Genomic DNA, 19,192 nt, shown 5'->3' with positions numbered 1-19,192 from the left:
GAGGGACATTCGGGCGGCAACCACAGCGACCAATGTGGCAGAATTAAAAACCATACCGCGCCACTTTAAATTGGTCCATGGATGCAACCCTAGATCCTTTATGGTCAGGGGTATCGACGTGATTCATTGTGGGATTAGGGGGGGAAATGTCAAAAGACTTTTGGCCCAACGTGAACTGAAATGGATTACCATTTTGGACACAGTCACACCAAAGGGCCTCAATGAGGCTCTAAACTTCGCCCCGTTTCTATGAGTGGCTCTCATTATGTACTGCACCATTCTTTCTTTCTTTTTTAATTTAAAAATTTTTTTTAATTATTTTTTATCTATTCTCTTTTTTTGGCCCTGTTTTTAATTTTCAGTGTTCCTAATTTAATTCTTTTGCCTTCATAGGACCTTGTCTAGTTATTATCCATTGTGGTTGACATTTTGGACTTGGACCAGACATCGATTTTCTTGGAGAAATTGTTTGTATATGATTCCTTTATGATATGGACGTATTGTCATCTTAAGAAGATCCTTTCATAACAATTCTCCTGCCCTCTGGTTTTATGTAATATGCTTGATGCCATTGTTATCTTATTTCCTGTGGTTTTATCTATAGGATGGCAAGGATACTTATGTATTGTTCACATTTTTCAATACAAGCTATTAGTCTGTCCCGCCCTCTGGTTGCTGTGCGCGCTCCCATCGCGCGGTTTGTGTCCTCGCTGCCAGCCCGGCGTCCTCCATGGTGGGGGCGGATGCTGCGGACCCCTGGGCCCGGGGGTCCGCCGCGTCCCCCCTCACTGGACTGCCGGGGGCGTGGTGCGGACTCTTGCCGTGCTTTGGCGTGCGCGCCGCCATGGCAACCTGATGGCTGATTGACGGACTATAGCTGGGAGCTGTGTCCCGCCCTCTGATTTCCGTGACCCGCGCGCGCCGCTCGCCTTCCTTGCCCGCCCCTTGGCTGTCCTCTGTGGATGGGGGTGGCTTTGGAGCACGTGTTCTTCTGCTCCGGGCTCCCTCTCCCATTGGGCGGCTGAGGGGCGTGTGATGTTGGGCGCGCGGTGCGCGTGCGCGTCGGCGGGGATCCGATTGGCTGGGACGCATTTTCCAGGTCATGGGCTGCCCAATGAAGTCTAGCGACTTCCGTTATAAGGTCCTTGAACGGCAATTGCCGTACACCTTCCCTGATGAAGCCAGCAGATGTAATCCGTGCGAAACGCGCGTAGGAAGGCTCGTGGCACTGTCCTGGGACGCTCTGGTGCTTGCCCCTCTTCTTAACCATGTGTAAGTTATGGGTTCTTAGGGTCTTTTTCATGTGACTGGCTTTTTTCCGGCGATCCCTATCCGGCATAAAACGGACATATGCCGTTTTGGCTACACTACTTTATGTGTCCAGCCAGGGTGAGGGCGCCATACTTGTTGGTCACTCTGTGACTTTTTGTCATGTTTAGCTTGATATTTGGCAAATCTCTGTCCTGCCTTATAGATCTATGCTGATTGGGCTACATAGAATTATGGTTATTATCAAGACAGAGACGCCATAGTCATTAGCCAGCCATCTATATTCACTTATGACCCTTTGTCCCTTTATGCTTATTTGGGGTGTTATCACCTTTGCTCTCCCATTTATGTGTGGTATTTCACCTTTTTCTCTATGTAAGCACCGTATATGTACCTTATCTATACTGATCGTAACGATTTTAAAATAATATGAATTTTGTATAATAAAAATTTGGATATTTTTACAACAATAGCCTTGTAAGCTCCATTTCTTCTTCTTCTTAATATTATGTGCCATATGGAGTGGCGTTGATTTTTGATGCGAGATGTGCCTTGGTTCAATGTTCTTTTGTCTCATGGTCTCTTTTGTGTTATTCACAGCACAGTCTCGGACAATGATGAACTTTAAAGCCCGCGAGGAGGCGTGGCTTAATAAAATTAACGAGGTGCTAAAAGGTGAACCCACAGGGGTTTTGGAAAGTAATGGTGCATGTACTAGGGATTTGTGCAATAAGATTACGGAGCTACTTAAGAAACGGACGAGGATTTGGCTTAATTGTACCTTTTTGGAGAGATATGTGGAACTCGGTTTAATTCCGAGGGGACTACGAGTTCAAGTCTTTCCCTCGTTCCCCATCCAAAATGATGAGTTTAAAAGCAAATGGGAGACCGCTGCCTCTGACTGCTCCAAACAATTTCTTCAACTCTTAATTGGGTTGAATAAGGAGACCCTTGCTACCTTAGAAGGTGATATCAACTCCTTGCAGATCGATATAGAAAAAAACATGACAACTACAGCAATTAATAAGTTTAATGAGGGTCTTGACTTGGAAATTGAGAAACTGAGTAAAGAGGTTCAAGACACTAAGATACGGAAACTACAGAGAGATCTGGAAGACAGACGTCAGAATAAGATGTATAAATGGAGGGGTAGTGATAGATTTAAACCATATCAACGCCCACGGTTTGGGGGATCAAGATCAGGTTCCATCTCCTCCTATACATCAGGCGAAGAAAGTGGTTTATCCGGCAGTACTACGACATCTGGAAGGGGCAATCAGAGCCAAATGTCTTGGGATAATAGATTACGTCAACCTAAAAAGAGGGGTGCCGGCAGACCTAAAGATATGGGTTCGGGCGAAGGCCCCCAGGTAATTAACCTGTCAAAATACACTTTGTCTACGGCTCAACTACAGGTGTTGAGCAAGGGTTTGACATTTTCCCCCACTAACACCTTTGATTTGTTTACAGCTCTGAAGGATCTTCACCTTTTCTCCCGGAAGCTGATCCTTCATAAGTTACATTCTAAATCATCGACAGGAGACACCGATCTTGCTATGGGACAGAGTGCGACACAAATTTTGGAGGATCTCTCAGAAGAACCATCATCTCAGCTGCCAGGTGAGTTTCCTACCTCCTTGAGGCCTAGATCCGTGACTTTCCCCCCCTTGTCTCTGTGCCCGGCGGTGGAGATTTTTACCCGTTTGGTTAGTGAAAATCTTCGTGACATCTCCACTCGCCGATCACGGGACAATTTAACTGCAGTCCAAAGGAGAGCCTTGAAAGAACTGGGCGATATGAAGGATGTCATATTCAAGGCCGCAGACAAGGGGGGTAATGTCGTGGTTTGGCCGGTTGATCTTTATGAAAGGGAGGCCCACAGGCAGCTGAGAGATAGAGAGACATATAGTAGATTGGATTCGTCGCCTCTGATCTCATTCTCTGCTCAATTGTACCTCATCCTCAATGATGCCTTAGATCAAGGGATCATTACCAAGGGGGTTTTTGATGGATTATTTGTAAAATATCCAAAAATTCCAACTTTCTATCTGTTACCCAAGGTCCACAAGGACCCCATCAATCCACCCGGTCGGCCCATTGTTTCAGGGATGGAGGGGTTGTGTAGTCCCATCTGTCAGTTTATTGACTATTATTTAAAACCCCTGGTGGAGACCCTTCCATCCTATGTTAGGGATACGACCGAGGTTCTTAATAGACTTGATGGGGTTCATGTGGACCCAGGGACCCTCTTGGTGGTGGCTGATATAGAATCCTTATATACGTGTATCAGCCATGACGATGGCCTGAGAGCAGCTCGTTTCTTCTTGGGTATGAGTAATTGGGATGGACGGATTTGTGAGCTGGTCCTGGAACTTCTTGACTATGTACTCACCCACAACTTCTTCGTCTTTAAAGATAGATTCTATCTGCAGAGGCGGGGGACCGCTATGGGCGCGGCCTGTGCGCCTTCGTACGCAAACCTCTTCCTCGGTTTTTGGGAGAGGGGTTTGTTTGTTGACGGAGGTGCATGGGCCGCCCCCATGGTGTCAATGTGGGTGAGATACATTGATGATCTATTGATCATCTGGCAGGGTACCATCTCTCAACTCAAACTTTTCATGGACCAGCTCAACACAAACGATTATAACATCAAATTGACATATAGTTTTAGCGACAGTGGAGTTGAGTTTTTAGATATTAAAATCACTACAGATGAGTTTGGGGCTCTGCAGACGGATGTGTACAGGAAACCGACGTCTGTAAATTCCCTACTCCATGCCACTTCGGCCCATACCAACTCCACTGTACGCGCCATCCCAATTGGCCAGTATCTCAGGATGAGACGACTCTGCTCTCAGGACAACGTTTTTAAACAACAGGCAGATGATTTGAGGATGAGGTTCAAAAACAGAGGGTATGGGAACCGTACCCTGAAACAAGCTTATCAGAGAGCAAGATCGGTGTCTAGGGATGATCTGCTTCACGGGAGGAGAGGTGAAACCAGGCCTGTGGAAAATATCAGGTTCATCTCAACATTTAATGTTAGATGGCAGGAGATGAGAGAAATTTTGGCTAAATTTTGGCCGATCCTTCAATCTGATCCCACTTTGAAGTCACGTCTGCCCCCTGTACCTTTGATGACTGCCAGGCGATGTAGAAATCTTAAGGACTACTTGGTCAAAAGTCATTACATACCACCAGTGACCAGTAGTTCTTTTGGTTCGTCTGGACCTATTAAAGGCTGCTTCCCTTGTGGCCGCTGTGTTTCCTGCCCGAATGTCTCTCGCTGCTCTTCTTTCCATACTAGTGATGGGAGAAGAAATTTCCCTATAAGAGAACATATCTCCTGTACTACCATCAACGTCATCTATTATGCAACATGTGATTGTAATATGATCTATATAGGGATGACATCAAGGGAATTAAGAGTAAGAGTAAGGGAGCATGTGAGGGACATTCGGGCGGCAACCACAGCGACCAATGTGGCAGAATTAAAAACCATACCGCGCCACTTTAAATTGGTCCATGGATGCAACCCTAGATCCTTTATGGTCAGGGGTATCGACGTGATTCATTGTGGGATTAGGGGGGGAAATGTCAAAAGACTTTTGGCCCAACGTGAACTGAAATGGATTACCATTTTGGACACAGTCACACCAAAGGGCCTCAATGAGGCTCTAAACTTCGCCCCGATTCTATGAGTGGCTCTCATTATGTACTGCACCATTCTTTCTTTCTTTTTTAATTTAAAAAATTTTTTTCATTATTTTTTATCTATTCTCTTTTTTTGGCCCTGTTTTTAATTTTCAGTGTTCCTAATTTAATTCTTTTGCCTTCATAGGACCTTGTCTAGTTATTATCCATTGTGGTTGACATTTTGGACTTGGACCAGACATCGATTTTCTTGGAGAAATTGTTTGTATATGTGACTCGCCCACCCCAGGGCTATGGGACACCCGGTGCCGGGCCGGACTAGTCCGGTGGTAGTCAGTGGTGGCTGGGCCCGGCTCCGTGGCCCTGGTGGGTGTCAGTTGAATATGTGGCTGATGAGTTAAAGTTAATGTTCGTGACGCCACCTGTGGTATGCGGCTATTAAGCCGCCGCTGTTATGGGAGAACTCCGGGGTGATGTTATGGCAGCTATGATGGTACTGCTCCCCACAGGTGGAGCGATGCCCCGGGATACCGTTGGTGCCCGTGAAAGTCTATGGTGTTGTGTGGCTAACACGGTGCAGGGCCGACAGGCGAGGAAAGAACCAGGCACAAACAACAGTCTCTTTACCTTCTCCTCTTTTACTCTGGGAACAGTCCAGTCCTGGGAGACCGTTACAGGTGGTGATGGGGATCCGGTCGGCCTGGAAGTACTTGGGATGATCTTTCTGGCCAGCTGAGTATGAGGCCTACTCCTGTACTTTGCTTTGTGATGATAGAACCCTGCTTCTCTGAATCCAGCAATGGCCCTCTTTGCTGCTGGGACCGATGGCACGTCCCTTCTTTCTGTAGGTGGCTGCGCAGACCCTCTCTCTGGTGCTTCTCCGCTGGAGTCCACACCGGGCCCTGATGCTGCAGCTGTACCTTGGATGTTTCTGGGCCAGGGGCTTGCAGCTCTCCTGCCCTTCGGACTCGGCTACCAGGGACGGATTTTATACCCTGGCAACCACAGACTCCGATGTCTGAGTCTCTCTGCTGCCTCTCAGCTATTCCTGCTTCTCTGGGCCAAGCTGCTCCAGCTCTAGGCCCCAGATTCACAGGACAGCTCACTCTGCGTCTGTTCACTTCCACTACTCCCCTCAGACTGACTCCACTTCCTCCCTCTGGTCAGGTAGAGGAAGGCTCCCTGGAATTCCAGGTTCAGAGCTCCCCCTGCTGGCCGGAGGGAGAACTGTGTTGGGTGTTAAACCTGCTGGCCAATGGATCTCCCAATTACCTCCAGGCTCAGCATTAACCCTTTGGGAGGGCAATGCTGTTGTGGCGACCAGGTCCTAGGGCGCCACACTCCCCCTTAGTTAAATTCAGTACTCCCGGACTGTGGAAACAAAACATAACATGTCATACATTTCATCCCAATATGGGAGGCACATTCTCTTTAACGTTACAAATTCAAACAGTACTATAAGAGTCCCGTGTGGCTCCCTGCCGGGTGTCCATTACACTGCTCCATGGGGGACCCGCCGCGATAAAACCCCCAACGTAGGCTCTGGGCGTGCGTCAGAGCATTGATGACCCCACTCTATGCACGCCGGACGGGTTTTTCTTCAGGGGTGTCGAGCACACTGGTGCTAACTATGAACAATTTAGGTGTTGGCCACCCATAGTCCAGTGGCCCAATTGTCCATTTTCACAATCAAAGAAAAAGAAAAACATTTTGTACACAACATTACAGACATTTCGCATAACTATTTACATTCCAATAAATACTCTTTCTTTCTCCTTTATACATTTGATTCCCTATACCTTAGAGGGGGTTGTCCCCGAGTGCTGCGTTGGGACCTGCGTAGCTCTGGTGTTTGTCCCTGACTACTTAGTATGTCTCCTATCTCAGCACTACCGGTAGGCCTAACCCCCATAGGTATGCATGATGATCGCCCATGTGGTCTAAGAGTCGCCAAGGGTATGACAGGTTCACCACTGACAGGGGGTTGATCCTCCTGTTCCACTGCTGGCGTGTCACCTCGTGTCGGGGCGGACGGTTCTTTGGGTGGATCCGGAACCTGTTCTGTTTCTGGCTCGACCAACTGTGGGAACGTCAGGACCGGTACCACTACGGCACCATTTATGCGGGTCCAAGTCTTGGGGAATTTGCCGAGGATTGTTTGTATCATCTCTTCCCCCTCTTCTCGAACTTCCTCCACTTCCTTTTGAACTTTGCACCGCTCAGGGCACGTCTTCAGGCGGTCTCGGGAAATTGCTTGGCAGGTCTTGCCTTCATCTTTGCTTATGAGGCATACCTTACTATTGTCAAAGTTGGAGGGGATAATGGTGTAGGGCTCGTTTTCCCACTGATCATCCAACTTATGCGTCTTCCGCTTCTTCTTGAGGACTTGTTCTCCAGGTGCTAAGGGAGTCGCTGGGGCTGTTTGATTGTAATGCTGTTCTTGTCTCGTTCTTGCTTGAGACAGGCTCCTTTCCACGCACTCCTGGACCTTACGGTACCGCTGCTGCCGTTCTGCATCCCAATCCTCTATTTCTTGAACCGCCTCAGGCGACACAGTCCCCATCTCAAAGTCTACAGGCAACTTGCCTGGTCTGGCTCGCATCAGGTAAGCGGGGCTGCAGTTGGTCGAAGTCACTGGGATGTGGTTGTACAGGTCTACCAGATCTGGCAACTTTTCTGGCCATTGGTTCCTCTCTTCCAGCGGTAGGGTCTTCAGCATATCAATAACCACATGGTTCATTTTCTCGCACAGTCCATTGGTCTGGGGGTGGTACGGTGTGGTTCGAATTTTCTTACAACCGTACATGTTACAGAACTCTTGGAACACTTCAGCCTCGAATGCAGGACCCTGATCCGTCAGTACCCTTTCCGGATAGCCGTGCGGTCGACAAAAGGATGCCTGGAACGCTCTAGCTGCCGTCCTGGCTGTCTGGTCCTTCACAGGCACTACTACCAGGAAACGAGAGTAATGGTCCACAATGGTGAGGGCGTACACATAGCCTGACCGACTTGGTGTCAACTTCACGTGGTCCAGGGCCACCAACTCCAGGGGCTGCTTCGTGACAATTGGCTGTAGGGGAGACCTTTGGCTGGCATCATCCTTCCGCCTCAAGTTACACGGGCCACAGTCTCGGCACCATTTCTCGATCATCTTTCTCATGTGCACCCAGTAGAACCGATCATGGAGTAAGGCCTCCAACTTCTTCCACCCGAAGTGTCCTGCGTTATCATGATACGCTGCTAGGACCATTGGAGCATCCCTCTGCGGAACCACTATCTGCCAGACAAGTTCATTTGTTCGATAGTTGACATATCTCTTGCAGAGCTTGCCTTGGTAGGTGAACAGTCGTCCCCTCTCCTTCCACAGCTGCTGGGCTTCCTCTGGAGCGTCTGGGCCAAGATGGGTCTCAGCTTGCGCTAGCTTCTCTTTGACCAATCGCACGGCCGGGTCACCATTCTGTGTTTCTTCCCAATTATGGTGGAGTAATGGGTTAACCGAGACCTCGTGTTGGCTCGAGCGCTTCACTCCCACAGCATGCTCACACTGGGAAACACCCTGATGATGGAAAGCCGGTAACTCTATCTCTTCGAGTTCATCCAGGTCTTCTCCAGATTCGGGTAAGTGAGGCATTCTGGACAGCGCATCAGCATTGTTATTCTTCTTGCCAGCCCGATACTTGATGGTAAAGTCAAAGTTAGACAGCCGGGCCATCCACCGCTGTTCCAACGCACCTAACTTGGCTGTTGCCAGGTGTGTCAACGGATTGTTGTCCGTGAAGATGGTGAACTTGGCCGACGCCAGATAGTGCTTGAAGCGTTCAGTCACTGCCCAAACAATAGCGAGGAACTCCAGCTTGAAGGAACTGTAGTTTTCTGGATTCCTTTCTGTGGGCCGAAGCTTCCTACTGGCGTACGCTATCACCTTCTCTCTGCCTCCCTGCACCTGGGACAACACGGCTCCCAGGCCCACGTTGCTGGCGTCTGTATACAGTACAAACGGCTGGCTGTAGTCAGGGTAGGCCAGAATTTCTTCTCCCGTGAGAGCCCCTTTCAGCTGGACAAAGGATGTTTCCAGTTGGCTGCTCCATTCAAAGGGAGGGCTCTGCTTCTTAGCCTGCTTTGGCTGGCCCACCAGGAGATCTTGAAGGGGCGCTGCTATCTTGGTGAAACCATCAATGAACCTTCGGTAGTAGCCCACCAGCCCAAGGAACTGCCGCACCTCCTTTACCGTGGTGGGTCTTGGCCAGTCCTTGATTACGGTGACTTTCTCCGGATCAGGTGCCACACCTTCTGCGCTGACCACATGACCCAGGTACTGTACCTTTGGCTTCAAGAGGTGACATTTGGACGGCTTGATCTTCAGGCCATATTTTGACAAAGACTCAAACACTTCTGCTAAGTGCTTCAGGTGGTCTTCATAAGTCTTGGAGTAGACTATGACGTCATCCAGGTACAACAGCACGGTTTCGAAGTTGTGGTGGCCCAAGCAGCACTCCATCAACCGTTGGAATGTCCCTGGGGCGTTGCAGAGCCCGAATGGCATACAGTTGAACTCGCAGAGGCCCATTGGCGTCGTGAATGCCGTCTTCTCCTTGTCCGCCTCTGCCACGGGAACCTGCCAATACCCACTGGTGAGATCCAAGGTGGAGAAATAGTTAGCTGACTTTAAGGCTGTTAGTGACTCCTCTATTCTGGGTAGTGGATAAGCATCTTTATGTGTAATGCGGTTAATTTGCCTGTAATCTACACACATTCTCATTGTACCATCTTTTTTCTTTACGAGCACTAGTGGAGCTGCCCAGGGGCTACAACTATCTCTGATAACCCCAGCCTCCTTCATTTCCCGTAACATTTCTTTGGCACGCTGATACTGTGCGGGGGGTACAGGGCGGTATCTCTCTTTAACGGGAGGATGATCACCCGTGGGGATTTGATGTTTAACCCCTTTCACCTGCCCAAAATCTAGGGGGTGTTTGCTGAAGACCCGCTCGTACTCCTGTACCACCCGGTAAACCCCATGCTTTTGGTGTGAGGGGGTGGAGTCGGTGCCCACATGTAAGTTTTGGCACCAGTCTTCCAGCTGCCCCTTGGAGCCATTGTCTTCCGCCTGGTCGGACGGGATCAAGGGTTCCACTGCTTTGATGGTGTTGTTGCTGACAGTGTACAGTTTTGCTACAGTGGCATACCGGGGCAATTTGGCTTCCTCCTCCCCACAATTCAGGACACGGATGGGCACTCTCCCCTTGCGGACGTCTGCTACCCCTCTGGCTATCAGGACTCCAGGCCTGCTGTCTGAATACACCGGTTCTACCAAGGCATGGTAATCCTGACCCTTGAGGCCTATTGCTGCCCGACACCATATCAACATTTCACTCCTTGGGGGTATTGCAATGGGGAGGGGGTCACTTACCCTCACACTGCCAATTTCTCCTCCGGCCAGCTCTACCTGCTGCCTCCTCATCAGGGCTCTGATCTCCCTCTGTAGGGCACGCTGCTGCCCGGAGCTGGCAGTTTCAGACGCCTGTTGCAACAAAATTATCACTTCGGCAACACAATTTTCTATCACATTTGTACCAATGGTTACCAATGGGTCAGATTCTTTGCGATCAATATCTACAATTATCATCCCCTGACACGGCAATTCTACCCGCCCCACTTTAATGGTTACTTCTTTGTACCCAATTTGAGGTAAGGGCTGACCATTACTGGCCACAATTGTTAAATCATCATCTGGGCCATGGTCAATGTCTGAATCAGCCCAATATCTTTTGTACAGTTTGTAGGGGATGGTTGTTACCTGGGACCCCGTATCCAGGAGGGCATTCAAAGGGATCCCATCCAGCACAATAGGAAGGACCGGTCGTCCTCCCACATACTTGCTGCGGCTGGGTGTTGAGCCGGGCTTCCTTACACCTGGGGGTCGGCTCCTGGCCCCAGGCTCGGCCCATTTAAAGGACAGTATCGTGCAATGTGGCCCGCCTGGCTGCAGCGGCGGCAGATCGGTTGTCCCGTTGAATCATACCGGTCTGTGTCTCTGCCTCGGGTCGGCGGAACCCTCCTCTGTCGCATCCATGGGACGTCATCTGGGCTGGAGGCCAACTCGATTCTTGCAGGCGATGGGGTCACTTGTAGAGACTGCACGGTCTTGGCAAGGGCAGCCACAGTCTTGGTCAGCTCCTGGACCTGCTGTCTGAGCTCTGCAGTGGGATCCTTATCCAGGGACTGCGCCTCAGCCCCTGCAGTGGCTCGTGTTGCAGGCACCACCCCGGGGTACGTGATAGCAAGAGGCCGGAGGGGTACTGGGTCATTCGGTGTAGATTCTCTCAGTACCCGGATGGCCTGGTCCTTAAACTTTGTAAAGTCCAGAGCAGGGTTCTGCAGGACCAGGATACGCAGCTGGGTCCTGTGGGCATCTGACAGGAGCCCCTCTATGAACTGCTCAGTTAGGAGTTTGTGTTCCTCACGTACACTCTCTGGGTCCACTTGTTTAACCGCTTTCAGGGCCTCCTGCAGGTTTAAGGCATAGTCCCTTATGCTGTCTGTGGCCCGCTGCTTGCACCCAAAGAATCTCATCTTTATCTCTGCTGCGGTGCGGGTGTCAAAAGTACTCTTTAGCTTGGCCAGTATCTGGGTTACTGTCCCTTTATCTGTATCAGGCCAGGACTTCACTTCACGCTGGGCTGCGCCGGCTAGCTGTCCCATTAATATGCCCACCTTCTGGCTCTCAGTCAGCGGATACACCCGGAACAAGCTGTGCAGGCTTTCTCTGAAGTCGCTCAAGGTATGGGACTCCCCGGAGTACTGCGGCAGCCATTCTGCGCCCGGTATGTACGGCATGGTGATCGGCATTACCGGCGCTACAGCGGGGGATGGGGCGACGGCGACAGGGATCGCTTCGGCTGGTGCTGCGGCGTCTCGGGCTATGGCAGCCACCTGCCCTCCCTCTGCGTCGGACATCTTCCTCCCCCTTAGTGAACCTTACCAGGCTCCGTTCACTTTTCAAATTTCCTTCTGGGTCGCGCGGGGTTAACAGCGCTCTGCTCTGATGGCGCGCTCCCTTCGCGCTCTTTGTCAGGCACGCCCCCCTTCTTCCTGCGCTCAGTGAGGCTAATGGCGGCGGCAGTTTTCAAACAGTGAAACACGCAGTAATACAGTCTTTAAAGCGCAATTCTTCAGGCGCACAGTACCCGGTGTGACCGGGCACGAAATCCTGTTCGTGACGCCAAAAGTTGACTCGCCCACCCCAGGGCTATGGGACACCCGGTGCCGGGCCGGACTAGTCCGGTGGTAGTCAGTGGTGGCTGGGCCCGGCTCCGTGGCCCTGGTGGGTGTCAGTTGAATATGTGGCTGATGAGTTAAAGTTAATGTTCGTGACGCCACCTGTGGTATGCGGCTATTAAGCCGCCGCTGTTATGGGAGAACTCCGGGGTGATGTTATGGCAGCTATGATGGTACTGCTCCCCACAGGTGGAGCGATGCCCCGGGATACCGTTGGTGCCCGTGAAAGTCTATGGTGTTGTGTGGCTAACACGGTGCAGGGCCGACAGGCGAGGAAAGAACCAGGCACAAACAACAGTCTCTTTACCTTCTCCTCTTTTACTCTGGGAACAGTCCAGTCCTGGGAGACCGTTACAGGTGGTGATGGGGATCCGGTCGGCCTGGAAGTACTTGGGATGATCTTTCTGGCCAGCTGAGTATGAGGCCTACTCCTGTACTTTGCTTTGTGATGATAGAACCCTGCTTCTCTGAATCCAGCAATGGCCCTCTTTGCTGCTGGGACCGATGGCACGTCCCTTCTTTCTGTAGGTGGCTGCGCAGACCCTCTCTCTGGTGCTTCTCCGCTGGAGTCCACACCGGGCCCTGATGCTGCAGCTGTACCTTGGATGTTTCTGGGCCAGGGGCTTGCAGCTCTCCTGCCCTTCGGACTCGGCTACCAGGGACGGATTTTATACCCTGGCAACCACAGACTCCGATGTCTGAGTCTCTCTGCTGCCTCTCAGCTATTCCTGCTTCTCTGGGCCAAGCTGCTCCAGCTCTAGGCCCCAGATTCACAGGACAGCTCACTCTGCGTCTGTTCACTTCCACTACTCCCCTCAGACTGACTCCACTTCCTCCCTCTGGTCAGGTAGAGGAAGGCTCCCTGGAATTCCAGGTTCAGAGCTCCCCCTGCTGGCCGGAGGGAGAACTGTGTTGGGTGTTAAACCTGCTGGCCAATGGATCTCCCAATTACCTCCAGGCTCAGCATTAACCCTTTGGGAGGGCAATGCTGTTGTGGCGACCAGGTCCTAGGGCGCCACACTTGATTCCTTTATGATATGGACGTATTGTCATCTTAAGAAGATCCTTTCATAACAATTCTCCTGCCCTCTGGTTTTATGTAATATGCTTGATGCCATTGTTATCTTATTTCCTGTGGTTTTATCTATAGGATGGCAAGGATACTTATGTATTGTTCACATTTTTCAATTCCAGCTATTAGTCTGTCCCGCCCTCTGGTTGCTGTGCGCGCTCCCATCGCGCGGTTTGTGTCCTCGCTGCCAGCCCGGCGTCCTCCATGGTGGGGGCGGATGCTGCGGACCCCTGGGCCCGGGGGTCCGCCGTGTCCCCCCTCACTGGACTGCCGGGGGCGTGGTGCGGACTCTTGCCGTGCTTTGGCGTGCGCGCCGCCATGGCAACCTGATGGCTGATTGACGGACTATAGCTGGGAGCTGTGTCCCGCCCTCTGATTTCCGTGACCCGCGCGCGCCGCTCGCCTTCCTTGCCCGCCCCTTGGCTGTCCTCTGTGGATGGGGGTGGCTTTGGAGCACGTGTTCTTCTGCTCCGGGCTCCCTCTCCCATTGGGCGGCTGAGGGGCGTGTGATGTTGGGCGCGCGGTGCGCGTGCGCGTCGGCGGGGATCCGATTGGCTGGGACGCATTTTCCAGGTCATGGGCTGCCCAATGAAGTCTAGCGACTTCCGTTATAAGGTCCTTGAACGGCAATTGCCGTACACCTTCCCTGATGAAGCCAGCAGATGTAATCCGTGCGAAACGCGCGTAGGAAGGCTCGTGGCACTGTCCTGGGACGCTCTGGTGCTTGCCCCTCTTCTTAACCATGTGTAAGTTATGGGTTCTTAGGGTCTTTTTCATGTGACTGGCTTTTTTCCGGCGATCCCTATCCGGCATAAAACGGACATATGCTGTTTTGGCTACACTACTTTATGTGTCCAGCCAGGGTGAGGGCGCCATACTTGTTGGTCACTCTGTGACTTTTTGTCATGTTTAGCTTGATATTTGGCAAATCTCTGTCCTGCCTTATAGATCTATGCTGATTGGGCTACATAGAATTATGGTTATTATCAAGACAGAGACGCCATAGTCATTAGCCAGCCATCTATATTCACTTATGACCCTTTGTCCCTTTATGCTTATTTGGGGTGTTATCACCTTTGCTCTCCCATTTATGTGTGGTATTTCACCTTTTTCTCTATGTAAGCACCGTATATGTACCTTATCTATACTGATCGTAACGATTTTAAAATAATATGAATTTTGTATAATAAAAATTTGGATATTTTTACAACAATAGCCTTGTAAGCTCCATTTCTTCTTCTTCTTAATATACTTTTTATACATGTTGTCCTACTCCAAGTTGTATAGGCTTGAGAGCCAACTACCAATTAAGTAAATCAGGTGATGTGTGTGGAGACACGGGGCTCAGTGGGTGCTCTCGTCCACTAAAACCCACCGCCTTTAGAAAGACAGCGTGGCTCAGGGCTCATCTCAACTGAACGCCGGCCTCCTTAACCGTGGGCGTAACACTACTCAGACAACACAGGGTGAGGGAACCACAATAATTAGACTTTATTGGATCCCCAAACAATTAACGGCACATAACACATAACCAGCAAAACACACAAATGTAATAGCAACAGAGTCTCACCCTTCCGCTGGCTCACCAGGGATTTAGAATGTCCATGCCTCAGAGGTTCCAGGGCTATTTAATCCAATCCAGCAGCACCCCGCTTTTGGCGGGCACCCACCGAGAAAGGAATAATGCCAGATTTAGGAAGCTGTCGAGGTCTGCAAAGTCTGTAACAGGTGACTGAACTATCCCAACCTGAGTGTCCTCCTTAGGTAGTCCTGGTATGATGTTACAATCCTAGCAGCCGGAGTCGAAATCCCTAGGCTGTGGATATGGTCTCCAACCGGAACCGGAGTCCCTAGATTGAAGCCATAAGATATCCTGATCCTCTAGTCAGCTCCTAAGAGCTTAGACTGGATCCATCAGCATCCATCAACAACCTGGTGGCTTAAAGAAGTCCCTTTTATAGCCACAGCCTTCCACTTAGATACACTGCGTCCTCATCAATTGGTTGGACAAGAGCGCCTCTCCCATTGGATGAATCTCAAGCTGCATGGACAATGTTCATCCAAATGATGTCTACAGAAAGACTGAGGGTATACATGTAGTCTGGGAGTCACCGACTAGACAATGGCTACTAAGGTAATCACATTAGCAATACACAACTACAATACAATGATTACTGGAAAAGTCTGGAGAAACAATACGTCTGGCTTTCAGGGGCCAACACAATTACATGAGTCCAAAAGAGTCTTGTAAAAACAATGAGGGACTTATCCCTCGTCTATAAACAATCTATCATCCTGTCTGGCTGAATGTTAAGAAACTTTAACCCATGAGAGTCCATGTCGTCACAATGTGCATCTCTGTAATGAGGAGGGGTGTGGTGTAATGACATCAACACCCTATATAAGGTGTGCTTAATTATTAGGCAACTTCCTTTCCTTTGGCAAAATGAATCAGAAGAGAGATTTGACGGACTCTGAAAAGTCCAAAATTGTGAGATGTCTTGCAGAGGGATGCCGCAGTCTTGAAATTGCCAAACTTTTGAAGTGTGATCACCGAACAATCAAGCGTTTCATGGCAAATAGCCAACAGGGTCGCAACAAGCATGTTAGGCAAAAAAGGCGCAAAATAACTGCCGATGAATTGAGGAAAATCAAGTGTGAAGCTGCCAAGATGCCATTTGCCACCAGTTTGGCCATATTTCAGAGCTGCAACGTTACTGGAGTTTCAAAAAGCACAAGGTGTGCCATACTCAGGGACATGGCCAAGGTAAGGAAGGCTGAAAAACCACCACCTCTGAACAAGAAACAGAAGATAAAACGTCAAGACTGGGCCAAGAAATATCTTAAGACTTATTTTTAAAAGGTTTTATGGACTGATGAAATGAGAGTGACTCTTGATGGGCCAGATGGATGGGCCAGAGGCTGGATCAGTAAAGGGCAGAGAGCTCCACTCCAATTGAGATGCCAGCAAGGTGGACGTGGGGTACTGGTATGGGCTGGTATCATCAAAGATGAACTTTTGGGACCTTTTCGGGTTGAGGATGGAGTGAAGCTCAACTCCCAGACCTACTGCTAGTTTCTGGAAGACAACTTCTTCAAGCAGTGGTACAGGAAGACGTCGGTATCGTTCAAGAAAAACATGATTTTCATGCAGGACAATGCTCCATCACATGCATCCAACTACTCCACAGCGTGGCTGGCCAGTAAAGGTCTAAAAGATGAAAAAATAATGACATGGCCCCCTTGTTCACCTAATCTCAACCCCATAGAGAACCTGTGGTCCCTCATAAAATGTGAGATCTACAGGGAGGGAAAACAGTACACCTCTCGGAACAGTGTCTGGGAGCCTGTGGTGGCTGCTGCACGCAATGTTGATCGTAAACAGATCAAGCAACTGACAGAATCTATGGTTGTTAGGCTGTTGAGTGTCATCATAAAGAAAGGTGGCTATATTGGTCACTCATTTTTTGGGGTTTTGTTTTTGCATGTCAGAAATGTTTATTTCTAAATTTTGTGCAGTTATATTGGTTTACCTGGTGAAAATAAACAAGTGAGATGGGAATATATTTGTTTTTATTAAGTTGCCTAATAATTCTGCACATTAATAGTTACCTGCACAAACAGATATCCTCCTAAGATAGCCAAATCTAAAAAACACCCACTCCCACTTCCAAAAATATTAAGCTTTGATATTTATGAGTCTTTTGGGCTGATTGAGAACATAGTTGTTGATCAATAATAAAAAAACCCCTCTAAAATACAACTTGCCTAATAATTCTCCAGATGGTGTATAGGGGTACTACATGGGGCTAGGATGCACCTATGTGATACTAGTCATATGTTTTTAGTTTTCTTTGCTACTTCATTTTTTATTAAATCATCTGAGACTATATATCATATGAGGTTTTTTTGGGGGGGGGTTTTGCCTTCATGGGTGATGATATGTTTGCACCGTGGCGTGTGGCAAACTCGCATTACCTGATGATATCTTCTTGTCTGGCAGCTATTTAATCTCTGTATTATGGGGTCAATCAAGTTCTCTCCGATAAGGAGAGCTCATTACACAGCCCCCAGCACCGACACCTGCATTTTTCATCCCCTTTAGCACAGCATGTTCTGTACGATCTCTTGCCTGCCCTTGAAATAATCTCACACTATTGATCTCGTGCCTTTTCTGCCCGAAGCCACAACACACAGATTCCTTTTTCCCACCTCGTACCACCTGGGCCACGTCTTTACCGTACACTCAACCATAGTTATGTCGCCACCCCACCCGGTGCCAGGGACACAAGCTGCTCTTTCTTCTGACTCTATATTCCTCGACTCCTGCTCTTTCTGGCATATATAATTTAGGGGTGGGATGTACCGAAGTGTAGCGCGACCTGAGTGCACCTCAGTACTATATTTAAGATTTTGGCTTTCATCTGTTTGGAAATTCTCCATTTGGAGCAACTAATCTAATTCTGATCAATAGTAAATAACAGCAAGAAAAAGCATCGGGTTCATGAGGGTGGAAAAAGGAAAAGGGAAACGTTCCAGGTCTAAATATGTTTATTTTAAGAAGGAAATAAGGTTTATTTTTGTTATAGGTTGGCGCAGCGGTCTGACTGTTTACTGGAACATTTCTGAACTTAGAACCCAAGAATAAAGTATAAATGACTGAATGGGAAGTAGGAAGGTCATGTCGGACATTCCAGCCACGGCTGAGTTATCCCTTGCCGACATTTAGCGGCCTTGGTTATATTTCTATATTTATTTTGAAGGAAGATGAAAAGTTAATTACTTTGAGCAGGAGAGTCATCAGTACCATTTAAAGGGGTAATCCTAACTTGCAGATTTATGTCATATCCACAAGTGAACAAAAATGTTTGTAGGACATGGCCACCAAACCAGAGCAATGTGACCTCCGTCTACCAGTTAGGATCCTGACTCCTCTCCTGTTTAGTAGACCTGGCGTGATGGCATTGTTGCTGTACAACGCAGACATTGCTTCACCCTGGGCGAACTAATGTGAAGAGGCACCAGGTATGTTGTCAGATAGGAGAAGGTTCGTATGGCTCTGATCCAACAGAGACACACTACCGCCGTGTCCACTAGATCAGCATCCTGCAAATCTTTTTTTTCAGATCTTTAAAAGTCTTATATATGCCATAATTGTATAGAGAATACTTGATAATCTTGATAATGGGGCCCTATCACACACCTCTGGTAAGAATTTAAGTACAAATGAATGGGAATTCTGCCCAACTCTACACTGATATCTGCTTTTCCCAATGGTAGGACTCTTATGTACTATACATTTATACAAGGTAGGAAAATCCATATTGTTCTCCTCCTCAGTCACTTACCGGTGGCATTCATGCCATACCCAGGCATGGCGGCCAGTCTTGGGTCTGAAATCAGCTTGTCCATTGTTGTGTATCTGAGAGCTAAATCGCAAGAGTCGGCGGTATCCTGTGGTGTAGCTGGTGCGGTCGGCTGAGGAGGAGAGGCAACGTTCTTCGTGGGCACATTGGAGCATGAACATGGGTCTGTCCTCCAGGTATGTGGTCTGCTCAACCAATGGGGCATTTAAGACCAGATCTGACGCAGCTATGGGAAGGAATAGGATTGGTCATCTCGAGCTTCGTCATGACTTATACATTGTGTTCATTTGCTAAATACCTACTTTCAGCACAAGATACTCCAGCTGCAAAACGTCCTCCACCTTTGGGACAGTTGATGTTGGGTCCATCATGTCTGCAATGTGCCAGAGACATCTCTGTGCCTGAACATTTTACTCCACTCATGATGACGTCATCTGCGGTGACGTCCCCTTGCCAGTACCATGTTTCCTGGAGATAGATGCATCATATCAGACGGCTATTAAGAAGGTTTTGCCTATGTTATTGAAGAACCTACCACCTACTGGTGCAACCA

General features: G+C 49.1%; 1 protein-coding gene across 1 annotated transcript in view; it reads right to left on the bottom strand.

Moving 5' to 3' along the window:
* Positions 1-19,192, bottom strand: part of LOXL2 (lysyl oxidase like 2) — a 128,853-nt gene that overhangs the window by 16,404 nt on the left and 93,257 nt on the right. The window contains exons 9-10 of the mRNA XM_075346252.1: positions 18,942-19,107; positions 18,622-18,865 (exon numbers count right to left, since the gene is read on the bottom strand). Coding sequence (XP_075202367.1) covers positions 18,622-18,865; positions 18,942-19,107 — 410 coding nt within the window. The remainder of the gene's footprint in view (positions 1-18,621; positions 18,866-18,941; positions 19,108-19,192) is intronic.

The sequence above is a fragment of the Anomaloglossus baeobatrachus genome, chromosome 4 (assembly GCF_048569485.1).
Source record: "Anomaloglossus baeobatrachus isolate aAnoBae1 chromosome 4, aAnoBae1.hap1, whole genome shotgun sequence".
NCBI lineage: Eukaryota > Metazoa > Chordata > Amphibia > Anura > Aromobatidae > Anomaloglossus > Anomaloglossus baeobatrachus.
This window is presented reverse-complemented; position numbering and strand designations above follow the sequence as displayed.